The sequence below is a fragment of the Haliotis rufescens genome, unplaced genomic scaffold (genome assembly GCF_023055435.1).
Source record: "Haliotis rufescens isolate VD_foot unplaced genomic scaffold, xgHalRufe1.0.p SCAF_4, whole genome shotgun sequence".
Taxonomy (NCBI): Eukaryota; Metazoa; Mollusca; class Gastropoda; order Lepetellida; family Haliotidae; genus Haliotis; species Haliotis rufescens.
Window position 1 is genome coordinate 65,057,659 of NW_025964112.1, and position 12,766 is coordinate 65,070,424.

At 43.7% G+C, this 12,766-nt stretch overlaps 1 protein-coding gene across 7 annotated transcripts in view; it reads right to left on the reverse strand.

The window, feature by feature from the left end:
* The window catches only part of LOC124152911, a 38,089-nt gene that overhangs the window by 12,141 nt on the left and 13,182 nt on the right, over window positions 1–12,766 (reverse strand). For all 7 annotated transcript variants that reach the window (XM_048382594.1, XM_048382593.1, XM_046525993.2 and 4 more), the window contains exons 3-4: window positions 7,194–7,417; window positions 6,165–6,258 (exon numbers count right to left, since the gene is read on the reverse strand). In XM_048382594.1, the coding sequence (XP_048238551.1) occupies window positions 6,165–6,258; window positions 7,194–7,417 (318 nt within the window). The remainder of the gene's footprint in view (window positions 1–6,164; window positions 6,259–7,193; window positions 7,418–12,766) is intronic.

A 12,766-nucleotide genomic window follows, 5' to 3' on the forward strand; every position in this document is an offset into this window, starting at 1 on the left:
AGTCATATTTCCCTATGTTAATGTAGTCACGTTCTTGCTCTCTGGGTGTACTTAGAGTCATATTCTCTTATGTTAACATATTCACGTTCTCACTGCCTCGGTGTGTGTACATCAAATAACCCTCTGTTAATGTAGTCACGTTCTTGCTGTCTGGGTGTACCTACTGTCATAATCCCCTGTGTTAACGTAGTCACGTTCCTCCTGTCTGGGTGTACTAACTGTCATATTCCCCTGTGTTAACATAGTCACGTTCTTGCTGTCTGGGTGTACTTACTGTCACATTCCACTGTGTTAACGTAGTCACGTTCTTGCTGTCTTGGTGTACCTACTGTCATATTCCCCTGTGTTAACGAAGTCACGTTCCTGCTGTCTGGGTGTACTTACTGTCATATTCCCCTTTGTTAACGTAGTCACGTTCCTGCTGTCTGGGTGTACTTATAGTAATATTCCCCTGTGTTAATGTAGTCACGTTCTCGCTGTCTGGGAGTACTTAATGTCATATTCACCTGTGTTAACGTAGTCACGTTCTTGCTCTCTGAGTGTACCTACTGTCATATTCCACTGTGTTAATGTAGTCACGTTCTCGCTGTCTGGGAGTACTTACAGTCATATTCCCCTATGATAACGTAGTCACAGTTCCGCTGTCTGGGTGTACTAACTGTCATATTCCCCTGTGTTAACGGAGTCACGTTCTCGCTCTCTGGGTGTACTTACAGCCATATTCCCTTATGTTAATGTAGTCACGTGATCGCTGTCTGGGAGTACTAACAGTCATATTTACCTATGTTAATGTAGTCACGTTCATTCTGTCTGGGTGTACTTACTATCATGATCCCCTGTGTTAACGTAGTCAGGTTCTCGCTGTCTGGGATTACTAACTATCATATTCCCATGTGTTAACGTAGTCACGTTCTCGCTGTCTGGGTGTACTTACAGTCATATTCTCTTATGTTAACATAGTCACGTTCTCGCTGTCTCGGTGTATGTACAGTCATATTCCCCTGTGTTAACGGAGTCACGTTCTCGCTCTCTGGGTGTACTTACAGCCATATTCCCTTATGTTAACGTAGTCACGTGCTTGCTGTCTGGGAGTACTAACAGTCACATTTAACTATGTTAATGTAGTCACGTTCTTGATGTCTGGGTGTACTTACTGTCATATTCCCCTGTGTTAAGGTAGTCACGTTCCTGCTGTCTGGGTGTACTAAATGTCATATTCCCCTGTGTTAACGCAGTCACGTTCTTGCTGTCTGAGTGTACTTACTGTCATATTCCCCTGTGTTAACGTAGTCACGTTCCTGCTGTCTGGGTGTACTTACTGTCATATTCCCCTGTTTTAACGTAGTCACAGTCTCGCTGTCTGGGTGTACTTACAGTCATATTCCCCTGTTTTAACGTAGTCACAGTCTCGCTGTCTGGGAGTACTTACAGTCATATTCCCCTGTTTTAACGTAGTCACGTTCTCGCTGTCTGGGAGTACTTACAGTCATATTCCCCTGTGGTAATGTAGTCACGTTCTCGCTGTCTGGGAGTACTTACAGTCATATTCCCCTGTGTTAACGTAGTCACGTTCTCCCTGTCTGGGAGTACTTACAGTCATATTCCCCTGTGGTAATGTAGTCACGTTCTCGCTGGCTGGGAGTACTTACAGTCATATTCCCCTGTTTTAACGTAGTCACAGTCTCGCTGTCTGGGTGTACTTACAGTCATATTCCCCTGTTTTAACGTAGTCACAGTCTCGCTGTCTGGGAGTACTTACAGTCATATTCCCCTGTTTTAACGTAGTAACGTTCTCGCTGTCTGGGAGTACTTACAGTCATATTCCCCTGTGGTAATGTAGTCACGTTCTCGCTGTCTGGGAGTACTTACAGTCATATTCCCCTGTTTTAACGTAGTCACAGTCTCGCTGTCTGGGAGTACTTACAGTCATATTCCCCTGTTTTAACGTAGTCACGTTCTCCCTGTCTGGGAGTACTTACAGTCATATTCCCCTGTGGTAATGTAGTCACGTTCTCGCTGGCTGGGAGTACTTACAGTCATATTCCCCTGTTTTAACGTAGTCACGTTCTCGCTGTCTGGGAGTACTAACAGTCATATTTCCCTATGCTGATGTAGTCACGTTCTTGCTGTCTGCGTGTACTTACTATCATGAACCCCTGTGTTAACGTAGTCACGTTCTCGCTGTCTGGGTGTACTTACATTCATATTCTCTTATGTTAACATAGTCACGTTCTCGCTGTCTCGGTGTATGTACAGTCATATTCCCCTGTGTTAACGGAGTCACGTTCTCGCTCTCTGGGTGTACTTACAGCCATATTCCCTTATGTTAACGTAGTCACGTGCTTGCTGTCTGGGAGTACTAACAGTCACATTTAACTATGTTAATGTAGTCACGTTCTTGATGTCTGGGTGTACTTACTGTCATATTCCCCTGTGTTAAGGTAGTCACGTTCCTGCTGTCTGGGTGTACTAAATGTCATATTCCCCTGTGTTAACGCAGTCACGTTCTTGCTGTCTGAGTGTACTTACTGTCATATTCCCCTGTGTTAACGTAGTCACGTTCCTGCTGTCTGGGTGTACTTACAGTCATATTCCCCTGTGTTAACGTAGTCACGTTCCTGCTGTCTGGGTGTACTAACAGTCATATTCCCCTGTGGTAATGTAGTCACGTTCTCGCTGTCTGGGAGTACTTACAGTCATATTCCCCTGTTTTAACGTAGTCACAGTCTCGCTGTCTGGGTGTACTTACAGTCATATTCCCCTGTTTTAACGTAGTCACAGTCTCGCTGTCTGGGAGTACTTACAGTCATATTCCCCTGTTTTAACGTAGTCACGTTCTCGCTGTCTGGGAGTACTTACAGTCATATTCCCCTGTGGTAATGTAGTCACGTTCTCGCTGTCTGGGAGTACTTACAGTCATATTCCCCTGTTTTAACGTAGTCACAGTCTCGCTGTCTGGGAGTACTTACAGTCATATTCCCCTGTGTTAACGTAGTCACGTTCTCCCTGTCTGGGAGTACTTACAGTCATATTCCCCTGTGGTAATGTAGTCACGTTCTCGCTGGCTGGGAGTACTTACAGTCATATTCCCCTGTTTTAACGTAGTCACAGTCTCGCTGTCTGGGTGTACTTACAGTCATATTCCCCTGTTTTAACGTAGTCACAGTCTCGCTGTCTGGGAGTACTTACAGTCATATTCCCCTGTTTTAACGTAGTCACGTTCTCGCTGTCTGGGAGTACTTACAGTCATATTCCCCTGTGGTAATGTAGTCACGTTCTCGCTGTCTGGGAGTACTTACAGTCATATTCCCCTGTTTTAACGTAGTCACAGTCTCGCTGTCTGGGAGTACTTACAGTCATATTCCCCTGTTTTAACGTAGTCACGTTCTCCCTGTCTGGGAGTACTTACAGTCATATTCCCCTGTGGTAATGTAGTCACGTTCTCGCTGGCTGGGAGTACTTACAGTCATATTCCCCTGTTTTAACGTAGTCACAGTCTCGCTGTCTGGGAGTACTTACAGTCATATTCCCCTGTTTTAACGTAGTCACGTTCTCGCTGTCTGGGAGTACTAACAGTCATATTTCCCTATGCTGATGTAGTCACGTTCTTGCTGTCTGCGTGTACTTACTATCATGAACCCCTGTGTTAACGTAGTCACGTTCTCGCTGTCTGGGTGTACTTACATTCATATTCTCTTATGTTAACATAGTCACGTTCTCGCTGTCTCGGTGTATGTACAGTCACATTACCCTGTGTTAATGTTGTCACGTTCTTGCTGTCTGGGTGTACCTACTGTCATATTCCCCTGTGTTCACGTAGTCACGTTCCTGAAGTCTGGGTGTAGTAACTGTCATATTCCCCTTTGTTAACGTAGTTACGTTCTTGCTGTCTGGTTTTACTTACTGTCATATTCCCCTGTGTTAACGCAGTCAGGTTCTCGCTGTCTGGGTGTATTAACTGTCATGTTCCCCTGTGTTAACGTAGTCACGTTCTTGCTGTCTGGGTGTACTTACTGTCATATTCCCCTGTGTTAACATAGTCACGTTCTTGCTGTCTGGGTGTACTAACTGTCATATTCCCATGTGTTAACGTAGTCACGTTCTCGCTCTCTGGGTGTACTTACATTCATATTCCCCTCTGTTAACATAGTCACGTTCCTGCTGTCTGGGTGTACTAACAGTCATATTCCCCTGTGTTCATGTAGTCACGTTCTCGCTGTCTGGGTGTACTAGCTGTGCAATCCCCTGTTTTAACGTATTCACAGTCTCGCTGTCTGGGTGTACTTACTGTCATATTCCCCTGTGTTAAGGTAGTCACGTTCTCGCTGTCTGGGAGTACTTACAGTCATATTCCCCTGTGTTAATGTAGTCACGTTCTCGCTGTCTGGGTGTACTAGCTGTGACATTCCCCTGTTTTAACGTATTCACAGTCTCGCTGTCTGGCTGTACTTACAGTCATATTCCCCTGTGTTAACATAGTCACGTTCCTGCTGTCTTGGTGTACTAACAGTCATATTCCCATGTGTTAACGTAGTCACGTTCTCGCTGTCTGTGTGTACTAGCTGTGACATTCCCCTGTTTTAACGTATTCAGAGTCTCGCTGTCTGGGTGTACTTACTGTCATGTTCCCCTGTGTTAACATAGTCACGTTCTTGCTGTCTGGGTGTACTAACTGTCATATTCCAATGTGTTAACGTAGTCACGTTCTTGCTGTCTGGGTGTTCTTACTGTCATATTCCCCTGTGTTAACGTAGTCACGTTCTTGCTGTCTGAGTGTACCTACTGTCATATTCCCCTGTGTTAACGAAGTCACGTTCCTGCTGTCTTGGTGTACTTACTGTCCTATTCCCTTGTGTTAACGTAGTCAAGTTATTGCTGTCTGAGTGTACTTACTGTCATATTCCCCTGTGTTAACGAAGTCACGTTCCTGCTGTCTGGGTGTACTTACTGTCATATTTCCCTGTGTTAACGTAGTCACGTTCTCGCTGTCTGGGAGTACTTACAGTCATATTCCCCTGTGTTAACATAGTCACGTTCCTGCTTTCTGGTGTACTTACAGTCATTTTCCCCTGTGTTAAGGTAGTCACGTTCTCGCTGTCTGGGTGTACTTACTGTCATATTCCCATGTGTTAATGTACTCACGTTCTCGCTGTCTGGGAGTACTTACAGTCATATTCCCCAGTGTTAAAGTAGTCACGTTCTCGCTGTGTGGGTGTACCTACAGTCATATTCCCCTGTGTTAAGGTAGTCACGTTCTCGCTCTCTGGGTGTACTTACAGCCATATTCCCTTATGTTAACGAAGTCACGTTCTCGCTGTCTGGGAGTACTAACAGTCATATTTCCCTATGTTAATGTAGTCATGTTCTTGCTGTCTGGGTGTACTTACTATCATGATCCCCTGTGTTAACGTACTCACGTTCTCGCTGTCTGGGTGTACTTACAGCCATATTCCCTTATGTTAACGTAGTCACGTTCACGCTGTCTCGGTGTACTAACTGTCATATTACCCTGTGTTAACGTAGTCACGTTCCTGCTGTCTCGGTGTACTAACTGTCATATCCCCCTGTGTTAACATAGTCACGTTCTTGTTGTCTGGTTGTACTTACTGTCATATTACCATGTGTTAAGGTAGTCACGTTCTCGGTGTCTGGGTGTACTTACAGTCATATTCCCCTGTGTTAACGTAGTCACGTTCCTGCGGTCTGGGTGTACTTACTGTCATATTCCCCTGTGTTAACGTAGTCACGTTCTTGCTGTCTGGGTGTACTTACTGTCATATTCCCCTGTGTTAACGTAGTCACGTTCCTGCTGTCTGGGTGTACTAACGGTCAAATTCCCCTGTGATAACGTATTCACAGTCTCGCTGTCTGGGTGTACTTACAATCATTTTTCACTGAATTAACGTAGTCACGTTCTAGGAGTTTTCCGCGTATACTTACTATCATATTCCCCTGAGTTAACTTAGTCATGTTCTAGGAGTTGTCTGTGTCCCTGGGGCGATGGGGTTGAAGAGTTCGCTCGTTGCACGGAAAGCCTTGTTTCGTTTCTCAACATAAGTACAATGTGTGAAGCCCATTTCTGGTGTTCCCCGCCCTATTATTGCTGGACTATTGCTAAAATCGGCGTAAAACCATACTCACTCCCTCCCTCTGGGTGTACTTACGGTCATCATCTTCTATGTTCACAGTTATTGTCAGGTTCTTGCTGAGGCTGCTTCCGTTGACTGTGACGAGGAAAGTCTCTGAAGGTTCCATCAGCTGAAGAATCAGTTAGGTTAATACGTCAGGTTATGATATTTGATGAAACGTGTGTTATGTGAACGTGAAGTGATCATATTGTCATTGGTACGAGCGTATAATACTGTAGCATGAGGATAGTGGGTTGTAGGGAGCCCACGTGACTCCAAAGTCCGATACAACGTACGAAGTCACCGTCAAAAGGATGAACAGCTATTGCCTGTGATGAATTGTGCCTGCAGATGTTTTGACATGAACCAGGGTATTGAAACACATCTTTAATGCATGATTTGATTCCCAATGCTATGTATTGCTCATTTGTATTTAAACATGTCGCCTTTACTTACATACATTGTTATCACGACTTCTTACAACAGTACTGGTTTCCATGTTTAGAAGTGCTCAAAATGTATTACTTTAAATCGTTTTACAGTTTATTATTGTCCGTTTATTTTCAGCCGGTTTCAAATGAAAGTCTTGTAGTTGCCTATATGTGTACAGCTGCCTCCGGGTACAAGATGGGACGGCGGACTGAATGGACAAATCTCTACACTTCCGTTTTCAAATACAGGCACACACAGTTTTCTTCATGTCGTGGGGTTAAGAAAGTGATTACGCCAAACAAGGTAATAATATGTCTATAATACTGTTAACTGGACAGATGGGTGGTGGACGGTCATTGTCGCTGTATTAATTCAAATTGATCTTCACTAGTACCAAGACATTCTCAATTTCAGCGTGTTCGCTTATGACTCTAGCTGTAGTAAACCTAATGATTTGTAGGGAAGATTATTAATGTTTAGTAATAGGTTTCCGGTGATTTATAAGGTAGAAGTGGGATGAAGCAGATTATCTTTCCAAACACTGTGGAAAAAAACATATAAGAGCGAGCCATTCATGTGCCTATTCCGATCTTCCTGATTTATTGTGTTACGAATATATCGTGGTTGTCTCACCGTGTCATTTATAATGTGCACCGTCAACTTGTAATCAGGTAGGTCTGCAGAAAATGTGACACGTCTGTCGGTGATGGCCTCATAGTCTTCCCCTGCCGTGGCAGTCATGTCCACGGTGTTGATTGTGACGTTAACCTCGGTGCCATTTTGAACAGACAGGCTGATGTATGCGTCTCCCGTCCCCTCCCTAATGTTACCATCTGAGTATACATTAAGACCAAAGCCTGCAGACAGAAAAAATACTACAATAATGATTCAGTACATTATCCGCAAAGCCTAAAATACGTTTTCCACGTGAACTGAAAACGTATTTCTTATTGTGGAACAAAAACAGGGTCTGATATCAAATTAACATAAGCTTGTATTGACCAATTCATATACAGTTTACTGTAAATAACAGACAGGGGTTGTATATAGTACTTTATCTCTGTTGGAAATGTATGTGCTCAAGGCCCCACCCCACATTCAAACTAATACTGGTGTCTCATTGCTGGCAATCTTGTTGAGAGTAATTCTTTAAGCGTGTATCATTTGTCTCAGCACTGGGCTTAGGGAAACAACTATGTCATTCTTCAAGGTTCTCGCAACTTAGCGTCACCTCATGACCAAATGCGTATACCTCGTTGGCTGACGTAGCTCTGACAGCCATGTTCTTACGAATACAAAGATACTGACCCTATTTCCTTTGTTGTTTCCAGGTTTGTATTACAATTGATGGTCGACATAAGGCCGCAATATAAGTAATAATGTACATAAGGTAACCTAGATTTGATAAAAAAACGAATTTGGAAACACTGGTAAATGGTTAGATTGAGTAATCTGCTTATTTCAAGCTTGCGCTACCCGCCCGGTATGTCGGTGTTGTCAGATCGCATGGCAGAGAAGGTTGGTCATGGTAAATACACTAGTTTAGGGCTCCATACACGCAGAAGGATATTCGTTGCCTAACCTGTGTTTACCTTCTGTTAGGCAATATATTCTAAGTTAGTGTAAGATGCAAACATCGCTGTTCGTGGGTTACTGAGGTGGTTATCCCCTCTCTATCATTAGATATATCAATTCAACTCTCCACAGGCATTGTAATGGAATGTCCCAAGGTTATGGGAGACAACTCTGATTGTCTTGTTTAAATAGTGATTTGCAGGGCGCTTCAATTTTACAGTAATGTTTTAATGTTATGCTCCTCACTTAAAATCCATTTATAAAATACATAATTGATCATAGTTCATTTTGTAGTATTATTCTGTAGTATATTTCCATGTAAAACACTTGATTATTCAAGTAGGAATTCTGTTAAAATCATTTCCAAGTATATGCTGCTTGAAGTATAGTTACTATTCTTGTACTGTAAATAATGGATGATATATTTTAATGATAAGATTTATGGTTCTCATGTTTATTGAAAGTAATTGTTGATCCTGTTAACCATTCTGTTGATCAATAGTTATTACAAAAGGGTTTCATGTCATCTAGACCAGTGTTGACTAATAGAGAGAACAAAGTAGATAAATAGGTACTTTAATTAAACTATGTCTATTATAGTCAATGAGTTGTATGTTAAATCCGTTGCGCCATACCAAGTTATAAACTTGACAACAATACAAGCTTTGTCAGCCATATCTTACTAATACAATGATATGCTCTGACCCAAATTCCTTCGTTGTTGTCAGTGATTGTGAGCTGGGTAACATTGACCTAATGTGCGAAATGAACGCAACTATATTCAGTACTATAGTTGCTCAAGGGATATATTTGACAGTGACAAAATAACGTGAAAGTCTATATCTGGAAGCATGTGGCAAAGGACAACAAAAATCAAAGCACATCAAATGTTGTTCATACAAAAGAATTACGTGACAGTCTTGATGTTTAAATAACAAATGTCAATGCAAATGTTTTGGGGCCTTCCCCAAACAGTATTCCAGTTAAATCATGAATATCAGCTTGATGTGGGAGGAAAGCCCTAAGCATCCTGGTCTTAGGTGTTACAACTTAGGTGAAACCAATGAGCAGGGATATGGTGTTGCCAAACCTAGAAACATAATCGGGGGCAAACGGGGTTCGAACCCACAATCTTAGGTTTCTGGTGTGACTTTCGACTTGTGTCAACAGGCTCTCTACACACAGTATGCTGGCACATAGCTATAGTGTTTAAAGGAAGCCGACTTGTAATTGTCAACGTAGTAGATAACATTTGATAACTATCCCCCCTCACCCCCTCATTTGATGACGTCACAAGTGCACCTAGTAACCCCACGTGACTGATGACGTCACATAACCTTGACCTTGAGGGAGGGGGGTGTTGTCAACGTCATTGCCTCATTAATATGCAGAATAACTCATTAATATGCAAATGTATGCATGACGTCACAGGTCATTTAGGTTAATAAAGGGTCAACTGATCAGATGCAATCATGCAATGAATGACTTGACCATTTGTTAACCGTAGAACACGGGATAGTAATGAATGTCCCTATATGGACATGATACTACGACCGGGGGTTGGGTTGGGTCTTGACTCACGTGGAATGGAATGTCATTGTGAGACCATTTTGGCGCGAGAACATGTGGTAAACATTTGAACCTTTTGCGTTGAAGAAATTTCTCTGTGGGCATTCGGTAGCGGGCTATGAGTGGTAATATTAAAAAGCCCAGGAACAGGTTCATGTAGAAAGATCTCCCGATATTCAATTACATTCATTAAGGGTCAACTGACGGGATGCAATCATGCAATTAATTACTTGACCATTCGTTAAACGTAGAACAACATGTGTCTAAAAAACAAGATGGCGGACGTTGCCATGAACGCTCATGGGTGTCACGTGTCCTCGGTTTGAATCTCGCGCCTGACCTACAAGTCAGTTCTATGTGGTCCCATTCCACAAAGCGATATGAGACTAAGTTGATCCGCAAGTGCATTAAGTCATTTATAGTCAAATATAATCATGACGTCACAGGTCAGAAAGGCTAATGAGAGGTCTGTTGTTCCAATGCACGAATGCAGTGTGTTAATGAGTCCTTTCACTAAGTGAGAACACAGCGTAGTAATGAGTGTCCCTATTTGGAAGTGGCTACTACGAGGTTCAAATGTGATTCACGGGGAAAGGAATGTCATTGTTAGACATATGCCATTGACGCATGTATTTCGCGTAGTAATGACTGTCACATGTGGCAAAGAGGGGTGTGAGTTGAATTTCCATAGAAACCACATGTCCAGTTCTTAACTCTTCTAGTGTTACCTATTATAAGTTCCTTTTAACAAACAGTTGCCATGACAACTTTATAAAAAAATAAGGGTTAACAGTGTTGACTCCTAGCTAGAGGTCAGCTCGGAGAAATATAGAGTCGGTATCGTGAAACCCGTGTGTTGAAGACTGTAATGTATGCCAGTCTGGTATATGACGTTTTAATACTGTAAAATTCTATTCTTTTTTCTAAAAGATGTTTGAGTTCAAAATGTCGGTTCAGTTTCCTATTTCAATGGAAAAAATACTCGTTTAACCTATACCCAGAATCATTTTCATGAGAAAAAATAGAGTGAAATAACGTAGTTTAGTAGATAACTTCTAAGAGATAAGATTACTTGAGCATTCATTAACAAAGAACAATGGATAGTAATGAATATCCTTATATGGAAACTTAGGTCACCAATCCCTCATTAATATGCAAGATAACTCATTAATGTGTAAATGTATAAGTGATGTATCAGGTTAATTAGATGAATACAGGGTCATCTGACCAGATGCAATTTACTTCCATTATCAAAGAACAATGGATAGTAATGAATATCCTCATATGTCCTCATATGGAAACTTGACATCGCACGCGAAATGGAATGTTATTGCGACTGAATTTTGCCGCCTTTTTGCACCTTTTCTCCATGCTCATTCGGGGGGCTGCGTCTGCTGAGATTATCAGCCCAGGAATAAGAGTGTGATCTATGTCAATATGTGTTATAAAACTCAACGGTCGTGTTGAGTGACTGACATTTTCACTCTAACCTTGCTGACAGATAAGACGTCCGTTTTCAAAATGAAGAGCGTTTCAGAGGATATATTTGGACCTACAGTCATTTTCACAAAGCATAGCAAGACCAAGTCGAGAAAAACATGTCGGAGAAAATCAATGGCATCAAAGGGGTCGCCGAAGAGACTGGTTGCATCTAAGAAAAAAAAAGATGACAACCAAGAAAGCGAAAATGACTATACTGAAAATGCAACCCGTGTCGAAAGTAAAGGCTGTTGTGAAACGAATCCGACCTGCCTTGAAGCGTCGCATGGCTGAAGGAAATAAAAGAATGCTTCAGACCCTCTCATCGCGCACTTGTATTTGATCACTATGGAGGTTACCACCTGTCCAGACTGAGACAAGAGTTTTACGCGAAAGATAATCTACAGAGACATCAGAAGCAGGTGCACAGGTCAACTCAAGACTCGCCTTCTCTTCTTCCTCCTCTGGATAAACACCCTCCTCCTCCTCCTCCTCGTCTGGATAAACACCCTCCTCCTCCTCCTCCTCATCCTCCTCCTCTGGATAAACACCCTCCTCCTCCTCCTCCTCCTCTGGATAAACACCCTCCTCCTCCTCCTCCTCCTCCTCCTCCTCCTCCTCTGGATAAACACCCTCCTCCTCCTCTGGATAAACACCCTCCTCCTCCTCCTCCTCCTCCTCCTCCTCTGCATAAACACCCTCCTCCTCCTCCTCCTCCTCCTCTGGATAAACACCCTCCTCCTCCTCCTCCTCCTCCTCCTCCTCTGGATAAACACCCTCCTCCTCCTCCTCCTCCTCTCCTCCTCTGGATAAACACCCTCCTCCTCCTCCTCCTCTGGATAAACACCCTCCTCCTCCTCCTCCTCCTCTGGATAAACACCCTCCTAATCCTCCTCCTCCTCCTCTGGATAAACACCCTCCTTCTCCTCCTCCTCCTCCTCCTCTGGATAAACACCCTCCTCCTCCTCCTCCTCCTCCTCCTCCTCCTCCTCTGGATAAACACCCTCCTCCTCCTCCTCCTCCTCCTCCTCCTCTGGATAAACACCCTCCTCCTCCTCCTCTGGATAAACACCCTCCTCCTCCTCCTCCTCCTCCTCCTCTGCATAAACACCCTCCTCCTCCTCCTCTCCTCCTCTGGATAAACACCCTCCTCCTCCTCCTCCTCCTCCTCTGGATAAACACCCTCCTCCTCCTCCTCCTCCTCCTCCTCCTCTGGATAAACACCCTCCTCCTCCTCCTCCTCCTCCTCTGGATAAACACCCTCCTCCTCCTCCTCCTCCTCCTCCTCCTCTGGATAAACACCCTCCTCCTCCTCCTCCTCCTCTCCTCCTCTGGATAAACACCCTCCTCCTCCTCCTCCTCTGGATAAACACCCTCCTCCTCCTCCTCCTCCTCTGGATAAACACCCTCCTCCTCCTCCCCCTCCTTCTCTGGATAAACACCCTCCTCCTCCTCCTCCTCCTCCTCTGGATAAACACCCTCCTCCTCCTTCTCCTCCTCCTCTGGATAAACACCCTCCTCCTCCTCCTCCTCCTCTGGATAAACACCCTCCACCACAACCAACACCTCCTCTTCCTCCTCCT